The sequence below is a fragment of the Aphelocoma coerulescens genome, chromosome 2 (assembly GCF_041296385.1).
Source record: "Aphelocoma coerulescens isolate FSJ_1873_10779 chromosome 2, UR_Acoe_1.0, whole genome shotgun sequence".
NCBI lineage: Eukaryota > Metazoa > Chordata > Aves > Passeriformes > Corvidae > Aphelocoma > Aphelocoma coerulescens.
The window spans coordinates 76,423,752-76,450,082 of NC_091015.1; the positions used below are offsets into that span (position 1 = coordinate 76,423,752).

Consider the following 26,331-nt stretch of genomic DNA (forward strand, 5'->3'; position numbering starts at 1 on the left):
CATTGAGTTTGCAATGGATTTGGACCACTCAGAAGAAGAAACAGTGCTGACCCTGTCATGGTTGAGAGCAATGCCTCTTGCACAAACATTAGGGTTGCTGTCCTCAGGTGGATACACATTGACCCCAAAAGGGTGAATGAAGTGTAACCTCTCTGTTAATCTCACGGTCCAAATAGCAGTGGATTTATCAACTTAGGGCTTTTCTCTAAAGGGCAGCACAGGTCAGGAGGATATTAGAGGGCACCTAAGAGGCAGCAAAACCTCACATCTCCTTCTTTGATGCCAGAGTAGCTTTAAATAAGCACTGGAGAGAAACAGAATCACGGAAAAATAATTATAGTTGCAGCCTACGTCAGATTCATCATGGATCACCTACTCCCCCACAGACAACGCTGTTTATCAAAATGCCGTGGGTTGGACAGGAACTGATGGATTATTTATACATGTAGGTACACTCTGTGAGAGTGATGCCTGCAGCCACCAATGAATCTCAGAGGGCTGAGAAGCACTGCTTAAACATGGTCCACAAGCAGCTCAGCTAGCTGGCTCGATAAAAAAGCCCTGCCAGGGATGGAGTCAGAGAGACTGGCTAATTATCTTCACTGCACAGCAGTGTTCACCATGCTGCTCTCATATCCCCCTAGGCATCCTCACCGTGCCTACAGGACAGTGGCGCAGTCTCACTCTTCCAGAGTCTCACGCCCCTGATTTCCAACCCCAAGCACAAAATGTGCTCAAATACAAAGTCAGGCCAAGAACTGCAAATCAGCTTCCAGGTATCAGTAACTGATACCAGGGATCATTTCCTCCAGTTAAGTTGTCCTACTGTAATTTCTGCTCTACTGGGAAAAAAAATGGGTGCCCACAGTGTGCAGCTTTCACCTGCACTTTAGGAATTTGGCTTATTAATTGTGAAGGAAAAGGGTAAGTTTATGTGAACTGCCTTATCAAGATCTGTTTTTACTTTGCTACTGAGCAAAACAAAGGGTTGACAGACAGTCCCTTGAGGAGAACTTCTTGACCATCAAAAGATCCTATCTGCAAAGGGAAAGGGAAAGAGGGAAAAAAAAAAGAAGCAGCTAATCTTGGATTCCACAGAAAATGTCAGTGTTGGCCCTTTATAAAGCAGGGTTTTTTTTCTCTCAGTATCAACACAAAACACTGCATCTCAGAGTAAATGTGTGATAATGTGAGTTTATGTGGCAATGTCATCATTTTTCATGTAAAAAAACATGAAGATGTTTTGCCTTCTCAGAAATGAAAGCACTAACCAAATCCTATCAGTTATGTTTGTCTTCCATTTTTAAATTTCTTTCATTTTGCATTTTGGTTCCAGTTTGTGTCTATATCCTTTTGGACACTGTATACCTACAACCGGGAGCTGGTTTACCCCAAAAGCCTTGATGGAGTCATCCCGCTCTGGTTAAATCACGCTATGGTGAGTAAGAAACACGTCAGCCTCTTGCAGAGAAAAGGGAGACTTTGCAACCTGTGTCCCATTGCATTGTGCCGTTTTCCAGAAGAGCTTCACAGCTTTTTCTTTCTCACCTCCTCCTTCTTGCTTATCTGAATCTGATGTTGAGCTGTACACAGCAATCAGATGCATGTGCTTGAAGCTGCCTCAAGAAGCCTTTTAGCACACAAGGAATGTCAGTGAATCGGTGCTTGTCAAACCTCTGAAGTCAATGAAATTATGTGTAGTCATAAGGAAAGAGAATCTCACTTATTGTAGCTCAAAATAGAAATTGTGTCTGCTAAAGAATCTCTGAAATACAAAATGGCTGAGTGTAACAAAGCAGCCCTTAATTTTTAAAAAAGGTGAAATAACAAAAGAGACTCTGACAGCTCTACAGCTAATAAGCTAATGTGTGCACAGCTTTGAATAGCTGGATTGCAATGATTGTTTACAGATTTTCTATAAATACTTTCCAGATTCCTCCTTCATTTGCTCTGGCCGTTTTTATGATGTGTTGAACAATCACATATTTCTCATCAGTCAAGTGAAAGGAGGCTGACAGTAACATGGAAACTGTGGGTGGATTGCAAGGTCAGGGAGGCCTCGTGGGGTGAATGGGAAGTGGGAGAGAAGGGAGAGGTTCAGCGCTCGGCTGAATCAGAGAAACCAAAAAGTATGAAATAATTGCATAGAAGACTCATTTCTCTCCAGACTTCATTTCTTAAGAACAGAGCCTTGCAACCCACTGCAGCAGTCTCCAGTGAGTGTTGAAGGTAAAGTTGGGAGGGTTTGGGGTGTCTGGCTGAGGACAGTTGCTCGAGGTTTGAGCAGCCCCTTGATTTAGACGGGCTTATTCAGAGATGTGTGACTGGAATCCAAACACAGAGGCACGTCCGCTTTGCTGATACCCGAGTGATAAACCACAGCCATCATGCACTTTTCACCTCATCACCTGCTCTCTGTCCACCAGTTCATCTCCACCAGGGCCCCTTCTGTGGTGCTCCAAACCTCTGCACAGGTGCAAAAGGGCACTGCTCTCTCTGAAAACCATCATCCACCAAAATGAAAGATTCCTCATGTCCTCAGCATCATGCAGGTTCCAGCTCCAGGATTTGGTATGGGCAACTGGTTTAAAATGCTCACAGTTGTGGAGGTGCTGGGCAAGGGGGGCACAAAGTGGAGCTCAGAGGAGACAGACTTTGCTGTTTGTTTTAATCCTGGCTCACAGCTGAGAATTTGCCCTTTCCGTTTCCAGATTTGTTTATGACATAGGAAGGCTGAGAGGTGTTAGGGCATACATCTTTATTTCATGTGCAAGAACTCTTTGCAGGAACCCCTCAAACATATCAGTTATAACTTCTTTCTTACCCTACCTACATCTACATTTCACAACAGAGTCATTTTGACTACAACAAAGTGCTTTTCTATATCAGAAATGTCAAAAACAGGTGTTAAAAAAGGAAAAACAATTCTTCCTGAAAATTATTTTGACGAGAGAGAAACTTCACATAAAGCACATCTCTATCACAACCTGGTATTTTATTTCTAAAGCTCTTAATACACTGCAGACATCTTGTGCTTGACAGTTCCTGGGCAGGAAATTTTCCTTCCAGTCACTATCAAGCGTAAAACATCTGCCACCAGCATAGACTGATCCCTGCTATTGACAATCTTTGTGGTTTGGAACACCTTCCAACAGGTGCCTTCAGGCTTAGCTGAGACATTTCTTTCTTCCAACACAAAATATCCTCTGGAAACACTTGGGAGATCCAGGGAAATATCAACACTTTAAGGGACAATCTCTGAGTTCTGATTGCCAAGCAGACACTTTTTCTTTGGGTTCATTTCCTTGCATATTGCTATTACAGTATGGCTCTGAGATTACAGGCATTTCATGGCAGATTGAGGCAGCATGTAGCTGGCTTTGGAGGAGAAAGACATGGGTGTATCAGTAGTAAGCGTCAGTGCCATATCTTTTGCAGTGGGAGTACTTTTTTTAAAAATCTCAGTCTATTTTAATGTTGTAAATAGGGAAAGCATATGTTGTTATGTAACTGGAGAGTGAACCCAAAAAATAATCATGCAAAACCACTTCAGGAATACTGAGCTCCGTGGCTTTGTGGTGATGCTGCAGCACCTTCTTTGCAGAAATTAATAACCGTTTTTTTCCTCACATGGACTGCTCTTACAGTGGGAAAGAGTTGCTGTTGCCCACCTGGAACCCATAGTTGCAGAGTGAGCACTACAGCTCAGCCATGGTTTTGCACTCTGAGCAGAAACACTTTGTTTTGCAGAAAGGATGGTTAATGTAGAAAGGAATGTTGCTCATATTTGAAGGAGACCAAATATTCCAGAGTATCTAGGTTTCTCTCTTTGCTTTTCTACTGAGTTTAACCCAAAGGCTGAGCCTCAGTTTCCACTTCTGTTTGCCTGGGATAATTATGTTTTACCATCTTTATACAAAACCTTGAGCTTTGGGGATGAAAAAAGTCCACTCTACTTATGTCTCAAGCACAATTATTTTATTTGAACAAGATTTTTGAAGTGGAAGATGGCCGAGACAAAAGATACGCTGGCCAATTCATCAAGTGAATTTGTTTATTTCTTTCCCAGTCATCTCTTTTCAAGCAACATCTGGATACTCTCCAAAAGGAGGCTAACTGCTGGAGACAGCTTGGATCAAACCATATGCATGTATTATCCAACTTAATGGCAGTATTGGGGAACACTACACTTTGAAGCGTATGACAGAATTGAATGCTAAGTAAAATGGGGCATTGCTGGGTCAGAAGAGATAACTCAAAAACATTTTAATCTATAACAAAAGATACATATAAATGTTGAGCAGATGTGTTCACAAAAAATGGTTTTTTGTAAAAGATTTATATTTTCATTTTGTAGGCACAGTTCTTCTAAAAAGCACAATTTTCTTTATTTTCGGGCTGCATCTAAGTTTAGTTTGGCCACCTGTTTTTCTAATTTACCCTGTAGCTGTGTTACCCTCTCACCTTTACAAAAACCAGCATTTTAGTTTCCTGGGTACTCTACTGGCATATGGTTATGAGTTGGGCATGTTCAGAAGATTTTGTAAGCTAAAAAAAGTGAGAATAGACCAGGAAAGAAGGTAAATGGAGACTCAGAAAAAACATGTTTTACCTGGCAGACTTTCAGCAAAGATACCAACAGATTCCTCATTTCCTGAGCTTCTGAAGCTCCTTTGCACTTTGCCCTGTTGTAGCTAAGCTGTATCTGAAAATAAAAAAAAGAAAATGCAAGGGAGAGAACAAACAAGGTGCATACAAGTAATTTTCCTTCACTGAAGCAGGCCACCGATGCCCTGACAAAAATAATGTCCCCTCTCATCCAGGAACTTCGTTGTATACACAAGCTGCTTGTGTTCTGCCTACCTAGCTAAGCCTCACCTTTCCCAGTGTGGACACATCTACATCAACAGAAATAGTATTTCAGATCAAGGTGATTTACTTCCATCTGGAAAAAATGTAAGTTATATGAATATAAGTTACTCTCATGTGAGGGTATCTGTGTGAAGGATTACATCTTACTACAGCTATTTTAGGAAGCTGCTGCATCACTAACCAAAAAAGGGGGTGCAAATTCAGTTTGTAGGGCAGAATCCTCTTGTCCAGGCCACTTGAACCTGACTCCTACTCCAAGTGTGTACACGAGAACAACTTTGAGTTCATCTTTGACCATCTTAAACGATTCTCTTTGCAGGCAGTATTTAATGCTTAATAATTCTTGCATATTTACACAAGAGAGAAACATTTCCATTTGTTTGCATTTCACAGTGTTTCAATTTTAAGCTGTCTGGCAACTATGGACATTCATAGGCTGCCAATTACATTCAGCTTTTGGCAAAAGAAGAAGAATGTGTGTGTGAGGAATATGGCACACAAAATTAATCACCCCACACATTTAAGAGCAAAGATGCTTAGCTTTTCCCAGCACTACGCAGATTTTTTTGAAGTTTCCATTTTTGTTGACATAAGCCAATTTCCTCAGGGAGAAAGTATGTGTTTCACAGACAAATGTTATGGCAGGGAATCCTCCCAGGCTGCTGCTACCCCAGCGTGCACAGGTGCAGTCTCCGTAACCCACCCCGCGAAGGAACAGCTGGAGACAAATATTCCACAGCAAAGGATGTGTCACTTCAGTCTCATGTCAGCCTCCAGCTGCAGTGCAACATCAGTTTCTTAGGCTACATATCTAATGTCAGGGAGAAAGGCAATTAAAATTCTGGCATTGACATTGAGACAAAACATTTGCTAGTAAGCAATAGGATATTCAGCCAGGCCCTTATTCCCAAAAATGCATGTGTGCAGGCAAGAAACTTTATCTCTGAAGCTCTTTTACCTTTGATCATACAATTGGTCTAATGTTTCATCCATTTTTCATGATAACGCTCCCAAAGTACCTACATGTCTAAGCAACAAACACTAACGTTGTTTTACAGGTGGGCATGAATGGAGATGGAAAGGGCAGAAACAGATAGTAGCTGATGGTTCAGAAAGGAGTGCTGCTGGAATTAAACTGAGCAATAGATCCCTCACTAATCTGCCACCACACCTGCTCAGTAACAGGACTTCCTGTTCCTCCCGCTCTATCCATAAAATAAATCTGTGGTTCCCTGAAAATGCACTGATGGTTGGAAATATCAAAGACATGTAGGAACCCTAAGAAAGAATTATTTCTTCAACTAAACATGGCAAGGTACTAGTTAAAGAAATAAAATGAACGATGATGCTTAAGCCCTTTCCACCCTGAAAAATAAAGAGAGGTTAAGAGAGGAAGAAAAACGTATAGGGAGAGATTGCAAAAGAAAATTTTGAAGGAGGCATTTGCACACAGGCAAAATAATAGCAAAGTAAATCAAAAGAGGGAACTTGTTCCAAAATTAAGCCAAGAAAGGAGAGACCATACAGAGATTCGGAAAATTATGAGTATAAAACTAAACAGAGGTTATGGTGACAGGAAGCCATTTAGTTTTATTATGCTCAGATAACACAGGCTGTAATTGTTCATGAAAGCATCCAACTGAAGGAAATTTCCATAGACAAGAGGACGTTTCCCAACAAAGAGCTGAGTATCTGAGTAAACACCTCAAGGGACAATCAATGAACACTGGCTTATGAGCCTCATAAGGCAACACCAAAGTGGGTTTTTCCTTTTCCTTTGCAGTAACATACCGATGGGGAAGAGAGAAGCATGAGTATTGGCCACGAGTGGTTGTCAGCACACAAGCTCTGCAGGGAACTGGTCTGAAAGGAGAAACACAGGCACTTTTTCAAAAGCACTTGATGGTCTCCAACTGTGCCCAGTGGAGTTTAGTTTGGCCAGTGGTAACTGTTTGTGAAAAGATCCCTCCCTAAAGTCTCACATGTTAATGGAAAGCAGACATGGAGGGTATGTAAATGCAGACGAATTAGAAACAAACAGCTCTGGTCAACCGAGGCATCATTTCCTTCGCTCTGGAGTCAAACAAGGTCACACCGAGTCAACCGCGACACACGCGTCAGGCGCACAAGTGATCTCAGCAGCTCTGGGGAGATTATTCATAGGCTCAGAACTCAGCCTAGGCTGGAGCCTGCAGCTGAGCACTAACTCTATCCAACCCTCTCTTCTCAGCCCCAGGAAACTCGTTCTCACTTGAATCCTCAACGGCAAAACGAGGATATAGCGTTAAATAAATACACAAATTACTCAAAACATGGGAAGTAAAAAATTCCATATGGGCTTAGAAAACACTGGAAATAACATTCAAAGGACTACTTATCTTAGTTTAAACTCGTGAACCTGAAACGTATCCTGGGAAACATACAACACAGGATAGGAAACAAAAAGTAAAGAAGCAGGGGAATGTTCTTGTCTTCAGGAGATAAGTTAACATTTCAGATGAAGTTCAGCATATGTTTAAGAAACTTTCTTCCCCCTGTATTCATATGCCAGAGTTTGTATGAGCAACAAAATGAAATTTGCAATTTTATAACTAGTTCAGATTCACCTGAAGAGAGAAGAAAAGGAAGCAAAACCAACTGAAAAATCGTAATGACTTCCTGAAAGAGACACAAAGGATTTTAAAATTGAATTTTTGGAAGCAGAATTCAGGCTAAAAGTGTGATTAGGTAACTAAATGTCTCTAATTTTGAAAGTCACATCACTTCTATCTCTTCACTATAGAAAGAAATAAAAAAGAATACTGCTATTGCAAAATTTGTTAGCTGAAAGCTTTCCTCAACAAACAGAGATTGTTAGACAAGTAAATACATTAATATTTCAAAGAACATAAAAATAAGTACCAACAGGATTCCTACCAAGAGCAGAGAAAAGCCCTCTGTTCAGTTTGGTTCATTGATAGCCTGATCAGTACCCACAGCTATTGTTTTAGCCTGTTTTCCTTACCTTGGAATGAAATAGGTTTGTTTTTTTTTCCCTCCATCTGTGTTAATTATTTTTGACAGTTTCACTGTTTACATGTGAAACTGAGAAACTGTTAATTGAAATAAAAAATGAGTCACTGTTTCCAGCAAATTTTGCCAATGTTTTGATCTGTGTCAATCTGAGCTTAATTATTAAGTTTTCTTTAAAGGAAGAGGCAAAACTGTATATTTTAATTTGGCCCCACACAAATACTGCACTTCTCAGACATACGTCAGTTTAAGAATATGAAACACTGCTAAATAGGGTTGAAAATATATTTAATGACTATGCACCAGAGACCTATGGTTAAAAATAATGTGGATGAGAAAATACATCTTTTTTATTTTTTAGAGAAGGATATGAGAAGCCTTTATAGCCTTTCAGCAGATATGATTAACCATGATATATGGTCTATCACTAATGATGTTGCCAAAGTCAACGTCTCTCGGCTGTGAGAGGGAAATCATGTGGAAAGCCAACTGTGTGTCGTAGGCAAAGGGCAGCCTCTGCGCCCTGTAGCCATCCACACATTCCCCGGGTGTCTGCTCTGAAAATACGCATCTGCTGTCATAAACTTGCTCGGGTATTCGATAGAAATTCCTCTGTGATTTTACTGTTAATGAAAAAATTTGGCTTGGCAGAAATATACTCTGGGATAGCAGAAGTGCAAGGGAAGATTTTCCCACATGTTTGCGAGCCTGGGATGTACGTGTACATGAGAAGGAATTGGGGGGCAGAGAGGGAAAATGAAAAAACCTTTATAGCCACAAAGGAAAAATAACAAAATAATTTTAAAAAATCATCCTGGGAGTGCTTGAGGAAGCTGAGAACTGTTGTAGAAAACTGTCTTAAGAAGGAATTTTCACAGCAAATTTAAATGGCTCTACAAAAAAAGCATGTCTAGTTAAGACACATGGCAAAATATATTTTAAAAGATACAATAATTTGAACAGAAGACACAGCATACAGTCATGGGCCAGTGACATCTCTGGACTTGGGAAGAGAGCAGCTTGCAGCTTCCCTATGCCACAACAAATTTCTTCCTTTTTTTTTTTCTTTTTGCATTTGTTTTGCCAAATCAGGATAGATCCAAGACCTTTAAGAAACTGTTTGCAAAACAAGAGGCAGACAGCCCCACTCCTGAATGCTTTTGCTGTCTTGCTGTCCCTGGATGTGGAAACAAGCAGTGGAAATCTCATTGAGTCAGGAAAAGCAGAAATTTCACCCTACCCCTTCCACTAAACTGGCTATTCCCAAAAGCAGCCATATTTTCCAGTCTTGCCAGTAACTTTCAAGCTTCTATTGATTTATAGGCCCTTGAGTGTTTTCTCTAACTCCTACATAAGTGGAGGAGCCTGACAAAAATGAGTAGTAAAGCATATCAGCCTTTTCTAAATCAACACAGACTAAAAAGAAGATCTCCCAGCAATCTTTTGTAGGCATTACCAGTCTGCCGCTCAGCAGCGGTGCCAACGCACTGCCTGTTCAAGCTGCAGGCTGCCCCTCACCAGCCCCAGCCTGCTCCCTGTGACTGTATCCTGCTGTCCACATGTTGTCTGTGTGCTGCTGGTGAGTCCCAGCATGAAGCCATTTCTCAGTGGACCACTGAGCCACTCACCCCTGGTCATGGACATGATGGACGTGGAACACATCACAGCCATCACTGCATCAATCTCTTAAGCCTTTGAAACTTCTCATTTTTCTTTCCTCTCTAGATGCAACAGCACATTCAGTGCATTCACGATTTCTATGCCTGCCTTTGGGCTGCTTTTCTGTTATATTTTCTGTTGTTTGTGCAACAGAAAGCCTTTCTGAAAGGCTGTTTGTGCTGCTCTTTCCTGGGCATGCTCCAAAATACCTGTCAAAATGAGGTGCTCTAAATCAGAGTGCCAGCCAAAAGCTTAGGCTAAAGCCTAAAAATGAGGACAAGGTGCAGGTTTTCAATCACTGCTGCCTTGCCATGGGCATTTTGGGTTTTGTTCAAGGACAAACTATTGTTCAACTATGGAAAATAAACACTTTTAAAAATCTTTTTGAAAGCAGCTTAACACATAGATTTCTGACTAAATGACAGTTACAGGGATTATATATGAAAACTGTGTGCACTGAAGATATTTTTCTGGTTAAATGAATCCAGGGATCATTTGCACTGATACGAGATCTCTGCAATCAACCAAGCAGGTTGTAGAGCTGAAGAATATCTTTGTGAAACAGAACAGAAGAAAATCCCAGTGCCAATGAGTGAGAGGAACTGGAACATCAAAGAAACATTTTCTATCACTTTTCTCTGAAAAAAGATAACTGAGGTGGAATGGTTCTTTTGATAGAAGGACAGCCAGGTATGAATAGCCATTCCTGGGTGTGATAGGAGGGCTGAGGGAGGACACTGAGCTGCCAGGCAGTTGTCACTTGGAAGCAGCAGAAAAAAGTGGATGTCTGTCTCTTAAAAAAATAGCTAAATACTGCTTACATGCATGCTGTTTATAGCTCAATGTATATTTAAAGAATTTAATGTGTATTTTTCACAACCTGTAGCATAAAGATACAGCAATAAAACTTCAACACCATATCGGACACTGAGCACAGTTTCTGAAAAATACTTATATTAAAAATGCTAGAACCATTTCCTTGGGACAAGAGGACTCTTCATACCGTATACCCAGCAGGTTATGCCTTTAGGGGAAAAAGACAAAAAAAAATCATTAGTTTGACTTTTTTTTTCTATTTAAAAGTCTATCTATCCTTCTGTGTTGCCCTTCTCCCTTATCTCCCCCATCTACCCCTGAAACTACTTACTTAATTAGCAGGAATTTAGCCAACTAATCAGCTACAGTTGTTGCTATAGTTTTCTCCTGCTGCATTTCATTGACTGGTTTTGCTGTGTTGTTCCCCAACATTGTTTAAGCCATCTGTCCTAGGTATTGCAATTCAAAGTTATTGTTTGCTTGCACAGGGAATACAAAACTTTTAGTAGGGAAATTTCACCCAGACAAATTATTAAATTGGTACAAGTCAGTCAACAAATTGAGGCACTAGCGTCCCATGAATCCCTGCATTGGCCATTTAACATCTGAGCCCAGAAGGCTTTCTGCTGTGGTCCCAACATCCCCACGATGAGGAGTATCCCTCTTGGAGGCAGCTCCTCACAATAAAACAGTCAGCCCAGCGCTGAAAATCCTCCATGCTCAGACAGTTACCATTAAAGTCCTTGAAACTGAAGCTACAATTCAAACTCTTCAACAAAAAAAAAGAGAATGAAAACACATTTCTCCAGCAATTTAACTCCTTTCTCACTCTTGGATAAGCTTGTTTAAAGTTCCTTCATCACCTTCAATCACAGCTAACTGAAGTCTCCTGTATGTTTATCCATTTTTCCATTTACAAAGGGAAGCACAACACACTGGGATTGTACTGGGGCAGGTAATAAATGACACTATATAAAATACAATAACGACTTGAAGAGAATGTGAAGGCAATTCAGTAATTGCTTAGTGAGTTCAAGGAGCACTCTTCTGACATCCTCAACCACACATAATGATAGAGTTCAATACCTTTTGTACTCTAATGGGAATTATAAAAAAAATTATTGCACTACAAAATGCAAAAGGAGAGCTCACCTATTATAAACATAGATGATGCTACAGGCAAACCTCATTTTTACATCATATTAACAAGAAAATTTTTGTGCTTATTACTGTAGGGGTACTTCTTTATTGTAAAAAATGAAGTATGCACATTTGTATACAATCATACTCAGTACTGTTAAATAATCCTTTGCTCGTGAAAGTTCCCTGAACTTTGTGATCAGCAATGACTGAAGGCACTGTGATCAGTCAGTGACAGACTCTCTTGTTTTCTCAGCACACGGCTGTATTTCCATTTGCTCTCCTGGAAATCCTTGCCTTGCCACATCGTTACCCAGCAAAGAAGAAGGGATTGATCCTACTGGGATTTGTCGCTTTTCTGTATATCAGCTGGTAAGAATTTAGGTATTTTTTCCTCAAGTAATCTATTTGTAAAATAAGACCAAAGGCTGTACTCTAGATCTAAAGTTCCCACCCAGACATATGGAAGACAGCAGTCTGTTCCATGGAGAAATCATTTAAACTTCAGCTGAGACCCATGAAAACTATTTCCAAACACAGGCAAGGCAGGTTTCTTCAAACACAATATAGGTCCTGAGCTCTTACATGCTCTTGTAAGGCCTCTTATAGGAAAGTAACTAAATTGCCATAAACTCAGGGATACTTTGACTAATTTCTTCAGGGCTGGAGTTTTTGTTTTTACTGGTACCATCAAATTAACATCCACTCGCTGTCCTGCTCACTGCAAAAACACCTAATCCCAAAAGGTCTGGGGGTCATGGGAGCAGGAGAGATGTAAAACTCAGTTTGGTATTTGGCAGGGACACATGGCTGGTTTTAGAAACTTGAGACAGAAGATACTTGGAGCCAGGTGCAAACTGGTGGGTAGTAAGGAGGCATCTGCCCCACTACCGCCTCCCACTCCACCAGTGGACACTGCCCACATTTCCAGCAATGCACCAGTTGATCCCCAACCTGTTGGAGAATGATCCTGAGAGAATTAATTGTATCTAATCAGCATCTCCCACAGCTCATAGCCATCTGTCCACCTGCTCTGTGTGTGTCATGCACCCCTGAAGTAGGTTTGCTCATTGCATGCTGGCTGCAGCGCTGGGATATGGAGGCACTGCCACACTGTGTAACTATGGGCAGCTGCCAACACTTCAAATCTCTCAGAGGATGCCTTATATTGAGACCCAACTCAGGAAGGGGTCTGTATAATTTCAGGGTATGCTGTGATATAACTTTCCAGAGATGAGGAGACATCCAGACTCTAGGGTGGAGAATACAGAACACCTGTATAACAACAGGATACTGGTCAGCAAGGAAGTGACTTGTCCTCATGCAAAGACTTCTGAGAAGTCACTGGAACTATGAGAAAACCCATCCTTTCATTCCTACTCACCAGTTCTCACTCTCAGCTAGAAACCATCTTCAGCCCAGTGAGTGAACATCTGGAATAGAAAATACACTGTACAGATGAAACACTGGAGTGACTTGAAACCCATCAGAGTGGCTGTGGAAGCAGGGGACTTCACTGCTACATTACATGAGCAAATTAGGAGCCATTTATTCTAATCCAGCCCAGAGCCTAATAGGATTATGACCATGGCTTCCTAAATTCCTTTTCTATGTTCTGATTCACTCAGTTGCTTAATGCCAGCTTTGTTTTGTCTTATGACAACATTTGGGTTTTACTCTCTTTGAGACCAGACTGCTCTTACAGCCATGCCATTCTTTCCCCTAAAATCCCTATCTGCTGAACAATTTCACCCCTCAGTAGACATGGCTCATGTCAGGACCTGAATCCACACCGAAGGATGAAGATCAACACAACCATCAACACATCTGAGCCCTCCCAGTATCTTTTGTGAGTTGGTGCTGTACTGTGTTGCCAGGGCGCTGAGTGGAAGGTGGTCCCTTGGAGTGTTTGGCCCCTGTGTGCCAGGGCCCTGATGACTGGATAAAATATATTAGAATGCCAATACTGTTTCCAAATCAGCAAGGGAACTCCTGCCTGCTTTTTTTTTGCCTCTACTTCGTGGTTCCCTGCAAACTACAGACAGCAGCTTTCAACCAAAAGAAAAATTGTCTGGCCTGTTCACTGAAATCTTAACACACGTACATCTTTTACTGTTGGTGCTGCAACCTGGCAATTTAATAGCCGCATTTGGGCACCATATGTTTCACAAGCAACAGAGTCCTTCCTCCAAACCTCTCCCTGAACTGTCACTGCCACTGCAGCAGTGTCGATGGGCTGAGAAGGGGCTGGTCCCTCGGAGGCAGCAGAGAAACCGAGCAGCCAGTCACACCTTGCACCAGACACCTGCCTCTGAGCAGGGGTCCACTGTGGCTTTGAATACCCTGCATAGTCATTAATTTGGGTTTGAAAATACAGGTTGGAGTGCTTCATATGAGACACACCAGCTGGCCAAATTGCATCAAGATAATCTAGTTCCTCATTATATAAAAGAAAGGTGGTTGTCATTCTCTGTTTTACTGTTTGAGACACAATAAAGAAAGAGGAGTCCTGTGCAGTGAAGAACACATGCTGACATTTGCACAGGCTCCACTTAGCACCTGGACTTCAGTATTTCTGCTCAGCCTCTTAGGGGCCTTTCCTGCAGGCTTTTTTTTTTTTTAAATTACTTAGGTGTTTCACAGCTCTGTTTGTTAGATGAAAGAATCTTGAATCATGAAAATGAGTCCCTACATTTAAATATTTCCATGCTCAGTCCAGACAGCGCTACTATCAATCCCCTCCATTTCTCCACTCTATCCCTTAGGTGAGGATTAGTACATCTCAATTTACAGGCAAGACAAAACCACCTTTTTATGACCCACTCCTTCCTTCTTTTATGAGAGAAAGGAAGAAACATCTTTTCAGCCTTTTTCTTTCTTCCTTACCATTCTCCCATTCCTCAGTGTCACAACACAGCTTCGGGAGAGTGGGGCAGCCTGTTTGTTGCTTCTCTTTGAGGCATGATGCTCAGCATAAGGTGGCAGGCTGGTGCCATCAGAAAAAATTGTGATTGCATTCCCATGTTAGCACTGGTGGTGGAAAGTATGGCATAATCCTCAGATATGATTTTTTTAATTCCTTATCAAAAAAAGGGCACATCCTGATAACAATCAATGAAGACCTACCCTATTTCTTAAATTCTTTACATAATCAATATAAATAAATAATTTTATTCACAATAAAAAAGTATTTTTCCTATACTTAAGATATAAAGATTACTTTTATATTCTTAAGTTCAGGCATTTTCTACCAACCACTCTTATGAGCCATAAACAATGAACATAGTACCAGTGAACTGGCAGGCACTACAATATATTTTATGAGAGAATAATAAAGGCACAAAGAGAGGGCCCAATTAGAAGAAAAGAAACTCTATAAAGCAGGCATATTAATCCTCTTCCTTTTCCTTCTTTTCCAAACCATGCTTTGCAAACTGTTCACAAAAGGGTGAAGCAGCCACATCTGTTTCCCACATACCCATTCCTCTTCTCTTCCTCCTCTTAGAAAAGAAAAGGTGATGGAGAATCCCCCTTGCCCTCTCACCCCCTGAAAACTTACTTCCACTCCTCAAAACAGTGATCAACAGCAGAAGGACTGAGACAGGGAGGAACAGCTCCGTGTCTCCACAGACTCTAGGGATCTGGATAGGGGCTGAAAAGCTGTTGTAACTAAAGAGCAAACATATGTGAGAGCTTATTTGAACAAGCTTCTCTTAGCATAATCAAGTGCACATCCCTGTTCCTGAACATTTTGTGATTTTACTGTGCTTTTACTGCTGTTAATAGCCAATGCCACCAGGGTGACAGCAGAATATTGTGTGCATTTCAACCTGTACTGAAACCCGTCTAATTTAGCAGTGGCTCAAGTGTGCTTCACAGCAAATAGGCCAAGTGCTGGGGCGATGTATCGGCAGCTGAGCTAATTTTCTCTGTATCAAGTCTGTTTTGATAACTCAGCCCTTCAGGAGTTGGAAATGATGAAGTAGTTCTTCTAACTGAATAGTCCTAACCAAAGGTAATTTCTCTCCTTCCTTGCCAGGGTCCTGTGGATTTATTCTGTAACGGGAGAGTGGGTATATCCTCTCTTTGCTTTGTTCAGCCCCTCTGGGCTAGCAGCCTTTTTTGCCGGTAGCCTTGCCATCATCATCTCCTGCTACAACTTTGGAGAGTTCCTCAACCGTATGATATGGGGTCAGTCCAAGTTTTCTTCATTACTTCTATGCATATGAAAAAAATACCCTTAAAATGAATTGCTGTGACGGCCCAGGCAGGTAGGGAGAGGAAGGGGGCGTGAGTACATTGGGGACGAGGGGTGGTGGTGGCATTTGGGTGTCAGATAGCAATTGTCAGGTCCTACCCACGTGCTAATGAATAGAGAACAAATTGGAGCAAGGATCCCAACCTTACCAGACAAAGGTTGGGCCAGCTTCCCCTAATATGGCTCAAGAAGTAGCTCTTACCAGCATAATCATGGGCTTTTGAATTCCTGCCCAAAGAAGGGTCCAGAGAAGTCACATGTCTTGGACTAAAACTCTTACACCCACATCACATGTTGTTTGTGAGACTAGGGAATACCAGTGCTTACCAAAAATTTACAGGAATGCATTAGCATATCTAAACAAAAGCACTGTGGCAGCAGGTCCATGGCTTAAACAGCACTTTGGAAAATTTTACAAACTGCTGAGAATTTCTCCCTGGTGCTTTAGTAGTGGTATAACCAGTAGTGACCTATAAAAAAAAGGAAGGCAGCTTCCTTGGGCAAATGGGCAGTTGGAGAGAAAAAAAAAAAAAAAGAGTCGTTTAGGAGAGCATACTTAACAGGTGGAAGAAAGAGAGAACTGAGGATGCACCTCTGGGGGTTTGGCATGGGATACTATCATTATTGTTATTGTTATTGTCACTATTATTTCTTCTGGTTTCCTCTCTCCTTTTTCATTCAAGATTGAGTTTTTGAGGATGAAAGTGTTTCTGTCAGGAAAACGTGTGTATTTTATTTAGGACAAATGTGTGAACATTTGCAATTTCTTAAACTGGCTTTCTGATGAAAGAAAAAACACTGCAAAAACACCTCTGAAAATAAATAAGACAACCTCCCTCTGTTCTCAGGGAACATTTGATGCCTGATCCATTTTGCAAAGTCTCACATGCCTGTCAAGCCAAAGAAGAGCGTCTGTAGCTAGTCTCTCACCATCCATACTCAGCTACCTAAAAGCAGCAGATTGGCTTTCAAATGTGCTGAATAACCAACTTCACTGCTTGCTACCTTTGCAAACAAGATGCTTGCTCTACATGTCCATATTTAGAGATTTTGGCCGCATTCTATTCTGCATAAACATGATATGAGATGAGGATTGCTGGTAAATGAAAACAGATCTGCAACTTTTCTGCACTAGCTCTGGTTTAAGAGGCATCACATAATTAGTAACTATTACTAATCAAAGACCACATCATGACTACATGATGGCCTAAGTCTTTATGTGAGATATCTGATACATCTAGGTATCAGATTTTTTTCATCACTGAGTACATATTAGTAATTTTAGGCTAGAGTATGCCTGCTGCATAAATTGGAGATAATCAGAATTAAAATAATTGGATTTCCAAAGTGTTAACTGATTGGACAAAATGTTGTGCCAAGCAGAGTTTAATTAACTGCAAAAATTAGATGCATATTCAACAGCTGACTAAAATATCGGGGCAAGCACTCAACTTCTCTGTGCATACAGAGAGGCTGAAAAGCACCCCAGTTGTGGTAGCATGAATGTAACCTCAGAGTATATATATAAACAATACACAATATTCTCTATTGATATCTGGTGTGCTCTTGCGATCCCTGGAGGCCTCATCTGTGTGGTGGGTCTGCCTCTCCATGCATACTTGGTATTTTTCAAAGGAGCCACAAAATCCTGGCCTTAACAATTACATGGTGTTTTCATCCATGTGCAAGACACTCCCCTTGAGTTACAGTTCCCCATGCTGGTGCCAAGTGTTTTTCCTGATCCACTTCCCAGCTGTGTCCACCCAAGAGAAGAGTAGGACTTTCTTAAGCTAGTATCAATAACAAAGTCCCAATAAGCCTTGAAACACAACCACGGGGAAGCTGTTCCAATTACACAGTGCCACAGTCCAATTACACAATTACAGTGTGCCAGAGTCTTAATATATTCCTGACTGAGACAAATCTTTGGTTCAGCATTTCCAGGGAAACAAACCAGCTGCAAACTGAATGAAGACGCAATTCCAACATACCTTTGTTCCCACAGCAAAAATGGCTCTATGTACTTTTTTTCATCCTATCCTTTCCTGTCTCTCCTTCCCATCACAATAAGGCAGAGGATGCAGTTAAAATGATCCTGCAGAAAACAAACAAACAAAAAAAAAAACCCAAAAGCCAACCCCCACACACAAGACAAAACCATAATTGGTGGTAGAGGACAGACCTCCTCATGTTCCATACTCTATGCCCTGATCACCTCCTCCGAAAGAAAAAGTACATGGAAGGGAACTTTTGATCTCTTTTGCTTCCTCCTCATTCCCCAAAGGCAGTTTGGGCTACAGGGTAAGTTATCTCCTAGGTTCCTATCGGCACATCTGAAAACACCTTCTCTAATAACACCTGAAGCCACCAAACGATTAGACCTGATGCTGGTGGGATCTGAAAAGGCAGATCCCTCTGACTGGGCTGCTGGCACCAGGATTCTCCGCAAAGGAAAAAAATCTGGGGCTATTGCTTCTTTTTATTTCTTTCCCAGTTGGATGAAGAACGGTTGCCCAGATGTCTTTATTCAAAGGTGCAAGAAGCGATTAAACAACTCCACCAGAGTGGCAAGCCTGGCTCCCTCCTGGACTCACATCCTGTGGTAGACCATAGGCTGCTAATGAAGCTTGTTCCACAGCACAGCATGCTTCATATGGGCTCTTCCACACTCCCTTATAACTCCAGGCCATTATTATTTTTCCTAAAACCAGCTACATAAATGTTTACTCTTTTTCATACCGAAAGGTATATTTAGTTCCAATTTATTCCAAAGTCTATAGATGGCAGCTTTCAGCTTCAAGCAAGTAAGTGTTAAATCTACATCCTGTGCTTGACCGAAAAGATGCAGTATAATTTCTGAGACTTGGAAAATCTAGCCTTTAGAGTAATATAACCTTTTTTTTCCTTTTCAGGGAGCCAGACCCTAAATTCATTTTATTATTTATAGACAAACTGTTTCATACAGTATTGGAGGTTTTAAAAATGTATTATCTCTCATGTGCCGCTCCTCTCCCTCCCCTTGCATAGTTGGATTGGTGGTAACTAAGGCAACCCAGCTGCACAGCCTGAGAGGCACAGAAAATAGTACCAGTAATGACTTCTTTTTGTTTTAAATCCCAGAGTTTCTAGAGTACAAGACAATGTTGAGCAATAGAGAAACTCCAAAGAGGATAATTTGAAACAATGAGCTGATTCTTTTACTGCCATAAATTTACCTCAGCCAAGAATTTGGCTGCAGGGTCTGAGTACCAAAGATGAACCGTGTGATAGTTTCTCCCATTCCCGATGGGTGGAAAACATCACACAGGCAACTGATCTCATGTTTCTTTGACCAGTCAAAGGAGAAGCCTCAAAAATAAAGCAAAGCAGTGTTCGCTTGGGGTTTGCTCTTGTTGGGACAACTAGATCCTTGGGAGAAATTTGGATCAAAGTTTTCCACATCAGACAGAGCAGCCTTTCAAGTGAGGTCTCTTATCTAGAACCAGCATTTGAAGATGGAGCACATTCAATTGTCTTCCATTTAACACGTCTAAAAAAAACCCAAAATAACATTTATCAGCCACTTCATTTCAATATTCTGAAATGCAGGTGGAGAGGAGCTATAGCTAGCAACAGCTACTTGCTCTACCAGTGATTGAAAAGCCTCCTGAGGGATACTTGGAAAACCCCTTGCAAGGTTTTATAGGCCCAATGCCTGTCCCAGAGAAATGCTTACCCCCAGGTGGTGGAAGTGTCCTTCAGGAGAGAAACTGGGGAGGAAGGGAGGCTGACAGTCAGAGTGGGCACCAGCTCCAACAGACCCACCTGGACGATTGCTGTCCTCCAGAAACGAAAGCTTTGCCCAGCAGCTGGCTGACGAACACTGTCAGGGACAAAACAAAAGTTAAAGATATTATAATGCAAGGGATGAGGAAGCAGGACAAGAATAAGAGCCATTGCTTTCAGAAAAAAGAGAAAACTTATGGTGGAATAAATTTATCCTGCTCAGTGCAGAGATGGATGTGCTCTTCCAGATCTTCGATGAGCTCTTAAATACCTTGGGAAGACGTTGCTGAAACCTATTTACCTAAGGCTGAAATAAAGTTAAACAACAATCTTCTCTTGAGCCTGCTTTTCCTCTCTTTTTTTTGGAGTATTTTTGCATTCAGTGCATTTTCCAGATTCATATAACATGTTTTTGCAACTGATTATTTTTCCTGAGTTTTATTTTTATATTTATGGGCTTTTGAAACCAAGCTCCCTTAATACCCTGTAGCCTTGGGAAATCCAGCCTATGTGGCAGCTCACAAATCTGTGCAATACAAAGCAACACTATAATAAGATTGAATTCTTGATGCTGTCATTATTCTGAGCAGCTGTTGAGATTGCAGAAACCCAAATGGCAAATAAAGGGATGCAAAGGGCAACTGTGTGGGGTATGAAGTCGTGCTACCATTGTACTGGTACAGGCTTATCAACAGCAGTTTTTGTATGAATGTTAAAATGCTGATGTTCTGCATGTACTTATTACTCCAGACATAGGTTCCACCCTTTGTTATTACAGCATCCAGGAGGGATTTTTAAACTGAGATTCCTTTCCAGAAGATTTGTTGTATCATGCCTTTAAAAACAAAGAATAAGAATCCAGAGTCTATCTATTCCTTTCAGTGACCAAATAATGTTTATATCCATAATTTCACTATATTGCCGATGATGAATGGAACTCAGATTTTAGAAGATTTAAATCCCAGAGTTTGCAAATGAAATATGAATATTTACTTTTGACTCATCCATTTGTCCTAGTTGTACCACAAACCTGTGATGGCACATTTATGTCCTTCATATTTGTCACTCCCCGAAGCTGCAGTTTACCCCTCGGGCAGAGATGACTGACTGTTCAAAGGAAACCTGCACTATTTGTCACAGGTCCTATTCTTGGTAATAAGTTTATCTGGTGATCTGCTGGAGGCAGACTGGATCAGAGCCTCTGGCAAACCAGGGCTTATGAATTCACCAGTGGAGGGCAGACATTAACAAGTGTTGGTTAACGTGTTGGTCCTGGCCTACCAGGCTATTTTTTTCGTTGTGGTTCATTTTTTTTTCCACCCCCATAAATATCTGTTTGGTCAGTACGCACCAATACAATACAACAATTAGTATTGCAGAGCCTCTGAGGTCTATGGACAAGGAAAGATCATCTAAAGGAGAGTTTCCTGTGAGTGAATGATCATCAGCAGGGAAGAGAGGCTGAAACAGTGTGTTAGAAAAGGTACCCATAAATGTTATGTGATTATTGCCACACTGGGTGCCCCACAAGAGCACAACCTGTCTCTAACTGGTGCTTCAGAAAGCTGTGGTATTTCAGTAGGTTCTGTGCTGTCCTGACCAGCCATGTGAGGATCCTCCAGGTGCAGGGATTACTCATTTGCTGCCCTTCCAGACATGCTTTATTTTTAAAGCTTTTCACATACTCTTACAACAAACTAGTTTTGTTTGGTGGCAGATACTTTCTCCCACTGGCAAAGCACAATTATTCTCAATGGGTGTGGTCCATGGCAGATTTTGAATCATTCCTCAGTCATTGAGTAATCCGTTACTTCCTGGGGACATCCCAGGCTCATTTGACTTCTGCAGCACTTCAGCATTAGCAGCTGGTCCAAGACATGTACTCAGTCTACTCCCACTCCCAGATGGGTAGAGTTCCCCAGGGATGTTGGGAGGCTGGGGCCGGTTTCGCATCCTCCTCATGCTTGATGTGTGAAAGGACTTCTCTGCTGTGCCTTCCCCTACAACACCTCAATAGTATCTTCTCCTCTGTCTCCAAACAGGAGATTCAATAGTAATAATGGACCACAAGTGGAAAGGCAAGTGAATCCTCCTCTTGAAGCCAAACACTCTCTCCATGAATGCTGAAGCCATGAAGTAGAGGAAAATAAATGCAGCTGTGATAAATCCTTTCTCCAATGCATTGAAGCTACTGGTGAAGCCATTATGACATCAGACATATGGAAAACTGGTGGAAAATATGAAATGTTTGCCTCTTTCATGATAACTCTGCAACTGCTATGAATAAGAAAATTGTGTTCATCTGTTTACACAGATTTCTCATCTCTTGCACAACGTACGTGAGGATGTGCCCATGGTTAAAAGTCATCACTGGTAAATGCACTCCCTCATGAGCTTGGCACCACTCTGTAAAAGACCTGTGAATGCAAGCCAGCTCTTGTTTGGATTGCCCTTCATCAAGTCTGGAAAAAATTAAGAGGAGAGATAATTTTAACAGTGCTGTGACTTCCAAGCTAGCTAGATAACAAATTGGGCTAACAAGCACTGTAATTAGAAATGTCTGCTCAGAAAGTTCACCATGAAGCTGAGTTCTTCTAAAGAGAAACTTTCTGTAATATTAATATGCTTAATATCTCCCCTCCATTTTAACAAGAAATCTGAAGGCAACAGTTTCTGCCTTTTTCTTGGTTTCAGTTAATCTCACAGCAAAAGTAACCTAATTAGCAAAAGTAATACTGACTGTATGATTGCTTTGACAGAAAGCATGTTAATTTAAAGCACTGTTTAACATAAAGCTGCCTGCCATATAATTATACTCCATTCACATGTTTACTGATTTTCCTCAATATAGTTGATTTCTGTTATTAGCCTCAACATTTTTTTTAACATCCAAAACACTGGAGATCTGCTTTGCAAACTCCAATAAACACGCAAAACCGAGAGTAGCATAAGTGTTCCTTAATGGTCAATGTGAAAAAGAAAAATCTCTGTTATTATTCCTGCTTTCAAAGAGGATTTGAAACTAGTTGCAGTACTTAAATGTCTAACTCCATCCTCATTGCCAAACCCCCTCGCTTAGAGCTACTGTGCACGCAGTTCACGGGGGTGATATTTTCACCTTTCAAATGCTGCTGGAGCTTAGTAAAAGCGAAACACATTGTAAGCTGCCTGTGAGCAATAAAAAGATAATGTGTATACATAAGATTGTTCTTCTCATGTGTTAAGCACCTGATAAAAATTCTAATCTGGGAAGTTAACATGCTAGGCCTAGACTGTAAACTAAGTGAACTCAATGAGAGACGTGCATGCATTCAGTAATTCCCAGCTTATCTAGATAACTCGCTCCAGCTAACTTTGCAAGGGGAATGTAAGCAATTACACATGCCCACATACAAACACACTCCTCCCTCCTTTTCTGTTGAAGCTAAAGCAGAACACAGAAAGAACTCAGCCGAAAGATGCTGGTCAAAGGAAATATATTGGAGAGACAGACAGAAGAAAAACACGAAGGGAATTAGGGAAGAGAAAGTTACGGAAATTCCCTGTTTGTTGGGTATTTTTGTCCCTACCTCTTTGCTTTTTAAATTCTTTTGTTTTGTACTGATAGTCCAGTACAAACACTTTTATTGTCAGAAACTCAAAATGAAGCCTGGGCCCCAGCACAGAGGGATAGGTCTTTCCACTTCCAGCCAGTGGAGCCAAATGGCAGACCTCACTCTCAGCTCCTGCTCACACGAGGGGTACCTTTGGGATCTGATGTGGTGACTGAGAGGCTGGACTACAAGGCTTTGAGGAGAATCATGGGGGAAGTTGTTTATTTCTTCGAAAAGGGTTCAGAAGAGGCACTTCTCTCTGCTACATCCTGTATGGAGAGAAGCTGGATTCCAGTCATGCACTTTGGGAAAGCAATGAGGAATGCCTGTCCCCAAAACACAACTGCTGGGGTCTTGGATTTGCTTTGTTCCTTTCTCTCATATCCACAAAGCCCTGAAAGGAGGAAAATGTGTCATTGCTCACAAACCCACACTTTCCCTGTGATTTCCAAAGGGCTTTACTGAGGTACACTGTGTAAGGATCTGGCCTTTACAACACTTACCCCAGATTTCTCTTCCCAGTCCATCAGTCTCTCTTGTTTCATTTTAAGTATGCAAAGTCAGTCAGAACTGTTTATTTATAGCCGTGGATGTTCACGGCTGTATAAATTAGCTGTTATTACTGAATGAGGTGCCCGCCCACTCGCCCAGAGCAGCTGCACAGGAGCCCTTTCATGCTGCTCCACAGAACGCAGCCCCAGCAGAGAGGGAAACAACGCTGTCCCAGGCAGACGAAGGGACCGCGGCTCAAACCCTTGGGCGAAAAAACAGCAATTAATTTTTTCCACAGTGCAATCTGCAGTATGACAACCACAATTACCTAATACTGTTTAGACCTGCCACTTGCATTTGGCAGAGAATGAAAATGAAGGATTAAATTCACCAGAGGAAAAAAACCACCCGGAGTAGAACTTACCCCTGGACTTTCATTTTATAAGATTAAGCGACATTTGTTTGGAGGGAGTGAGGGGGACAGGGACAGTCAGGGAATGTAAAAGCAATACTGGTTGTTATTTGAGACAGAGCACCATCAGAAAATAGGGACCCATCCCATACACACACACACAGAGCTGTTTCCAGCAGAAACAGCTGGAACACAATATCCACCACCATGAGGAGCTTTCATCTTAACTCACACCTTTGTAACAGTTTACTCCCACAAAAAGCATAGGCAAGTGCTAATTTATTCCCTCCCCAGTTTCCCACACAGATTTCTTGGTTTGGGTCTCTGCCAGAGCTTCAGGGTCACAATGTGACCTCAACAACATAATTTAAGATTGTTCCAAGCCTTCAGTGGAACTACCGAGGATTTACTTTGATGGATATGGAGCCAGGATCTGGCATGCAGAAAATATGCATTTACATTCTACCAAAGTGTCTAAAATAGTTGCCCAGGGACACTGAAATTCAATTTGAGACCTTGTATTCACTTGGCAGAGCACATAATTAAATATTTTGTGCCACAAAATTAACAAGAGTCTCAGGGGTATGGGTAAGAGAAGTCTTAGAATCAGCCATGAGAGCCAAACTAAGACCCACTTCCCAGGCACATTATTCAGTAAATATTGGAAAAAAAATCATTGCAGTCATATATGGGTTCATATTAATTTTTGTTAGTATTTAATCTTGCTGATTATCGTAATAACTCTTACCTCAGAGGAAGAGGTTATTGGCTTTGTGGATTCATGTAAATAACCCCAATATCAAGAACTACTCTGGAACTAAAGCTCCTGCTTATAGCTAAGAACTGTTTGTCCTTGAATTAACCATTTGGAAAGAAGCATCAGGTAAAAACCAAATACAATTACAATAGGCCAGACCTCAGAACAAGTGGCCAAAAGCCCCAAAGCAGAATTTTTGCCTTTTAAGGTCTCCAGAGACCCTATCCTGCAAGGATGTTCCTGAAAAGCAAACCAAATACCTAATGTGTTTGACGTCAGTACACTTCAGTTCAGATTGCAGACACTGGTAAGTCGAAAAACAAGGGTTTGAGTTAAGCCTCTAGGATATGGCACAATAATAGTTCTGAGCTATAAAATTTCATGATAATGTTTGGTGTTTTGAATGTCACTTTTATCAAATGCTCTCAAAACATTTAAGAAAATCTTCAAGTTCCTTTCACCTTGAGAGGGTAATTTCCCTCACTACCTGGAGAACAGCAAATATATAAGAGAATAATGCTTTATTTTACACCCAAGGCAGGCAGAATTACCTGCTGAAAGCATGCAGGACAATATGGTTTCACTGTCGGTATGGACTATGTTCCTTAAGGAGAGGAGAAGGAAACCAATACGTACCAACACAAACCTGCTTTTCTTTTTGAGATGTTAATTCAAGTTTTTGATGCAGAACCCTTCAGTGAGTGTGCCCACGTGGGAAATGAGGACACGTGTATAAAAGAAGCTCCATGGTTAAGCATTTCTTTCCATCAGGCTTTTCTAGCTGTGGACAGAGAGAAGCACAATTGCGGAAGTGTGCCTCAAACAGGGAAGAACCACACTTTCAATCACAGAATCATTAAGGTTGGAAAAGACCTCTAAGGTCATTGAATTCAAACATTAACCCAGCACTGCCAAGTCCACCACTAAACCATGTCCCCAGGTGCCACATCCACGCATCTTTCGGCACTTCCAGGGACGGTGATTCCACCCCTTCTGTGGGCAGCCCGTTCCAGCGCCTGACAGCCCTCCAAGCCTCAACGTCCTTGTTGCAGCGAGGGGCTCAGGAGCGGACACAGGACCGGAGGTGTGGCTGCCCTCACCAGTGCCGAGGACCCGCTACACTCGGCACAGAAGCGGGAGCACCGCTGCAGAAACACCGCCCCAGGAGTCGGCAGCTCCGCTCCCCCGAGGTGCTGGCGCTGTGACCGCTCCGTGAGGGGCAATTCCCGGCGGGAAGGGCGGCAGGGCGGGAGCGCGGCCCCGCTCCCGAGGCGCCACAGCGCCACCTGGCGGCAGCGCGGCGCCAGGGCCCCCCGCCCCGCGCAGCACCGCGGAGCACCGGCGGGAGCGGGAGCTCCGGGAAGCTCCCGGCAGAACTCTGCCGGCCCTCGGCGCCGGGAACGGCCCTTCCCCACCCCGGAAAGCTGCCACCTCCTTCCCACAGCAGGTCCTTGCAGCGTCATGTGCACCGGTGGGCGATTTCAAGGTTGCCGATGGCGTTCCGGGATGCAGCAACCGGGGGTCGCCTCAACATTCTAAACAGCGTTAATTAATA

General features: G+C 42.0%; 1 protein-coding gene across 3 annotated transcripts in view; it reads left to right on the forward strand.

Annotated features, from left to right (window-relative positions):
* ADTRP (androgen dependent TFPI regulating protein) overlaps positions 1-21,869 on the forward strand; it is a 29,592-nt gene extending 7,723 nt beyond the window's left edge. For 2 of the 3 annotated variants that reach the window (XM_069005871.1, XM_069005873.1), the window contains 4 exons: positions 1,337-1,438; positions 11,756-11,871; positions 15,539-15,690; positions 21,565-21,869. In XM_069005871.1, the coding sequence (XP_068861972.1) occupies positions 1,337-1,438; positions 11,756-11,871; positions 15,539-15,690; positions 21,565-21,608 (414 nt within the window). In that variant the 3' untranslated portion in view covers positions 21,609-21,869. The remainder of the gene's footprint in view (positions 1-1,336; positions 1,439-11,755; positions 11,872-15,538; positions 15,691-21,564) is intronic. The other variant, XM_069005872.1, reaches the window with a different exon arrangement.
* The last annotated feature ends 4,462 nt before the right edge of the window (positions 21,870-26,331 follow it).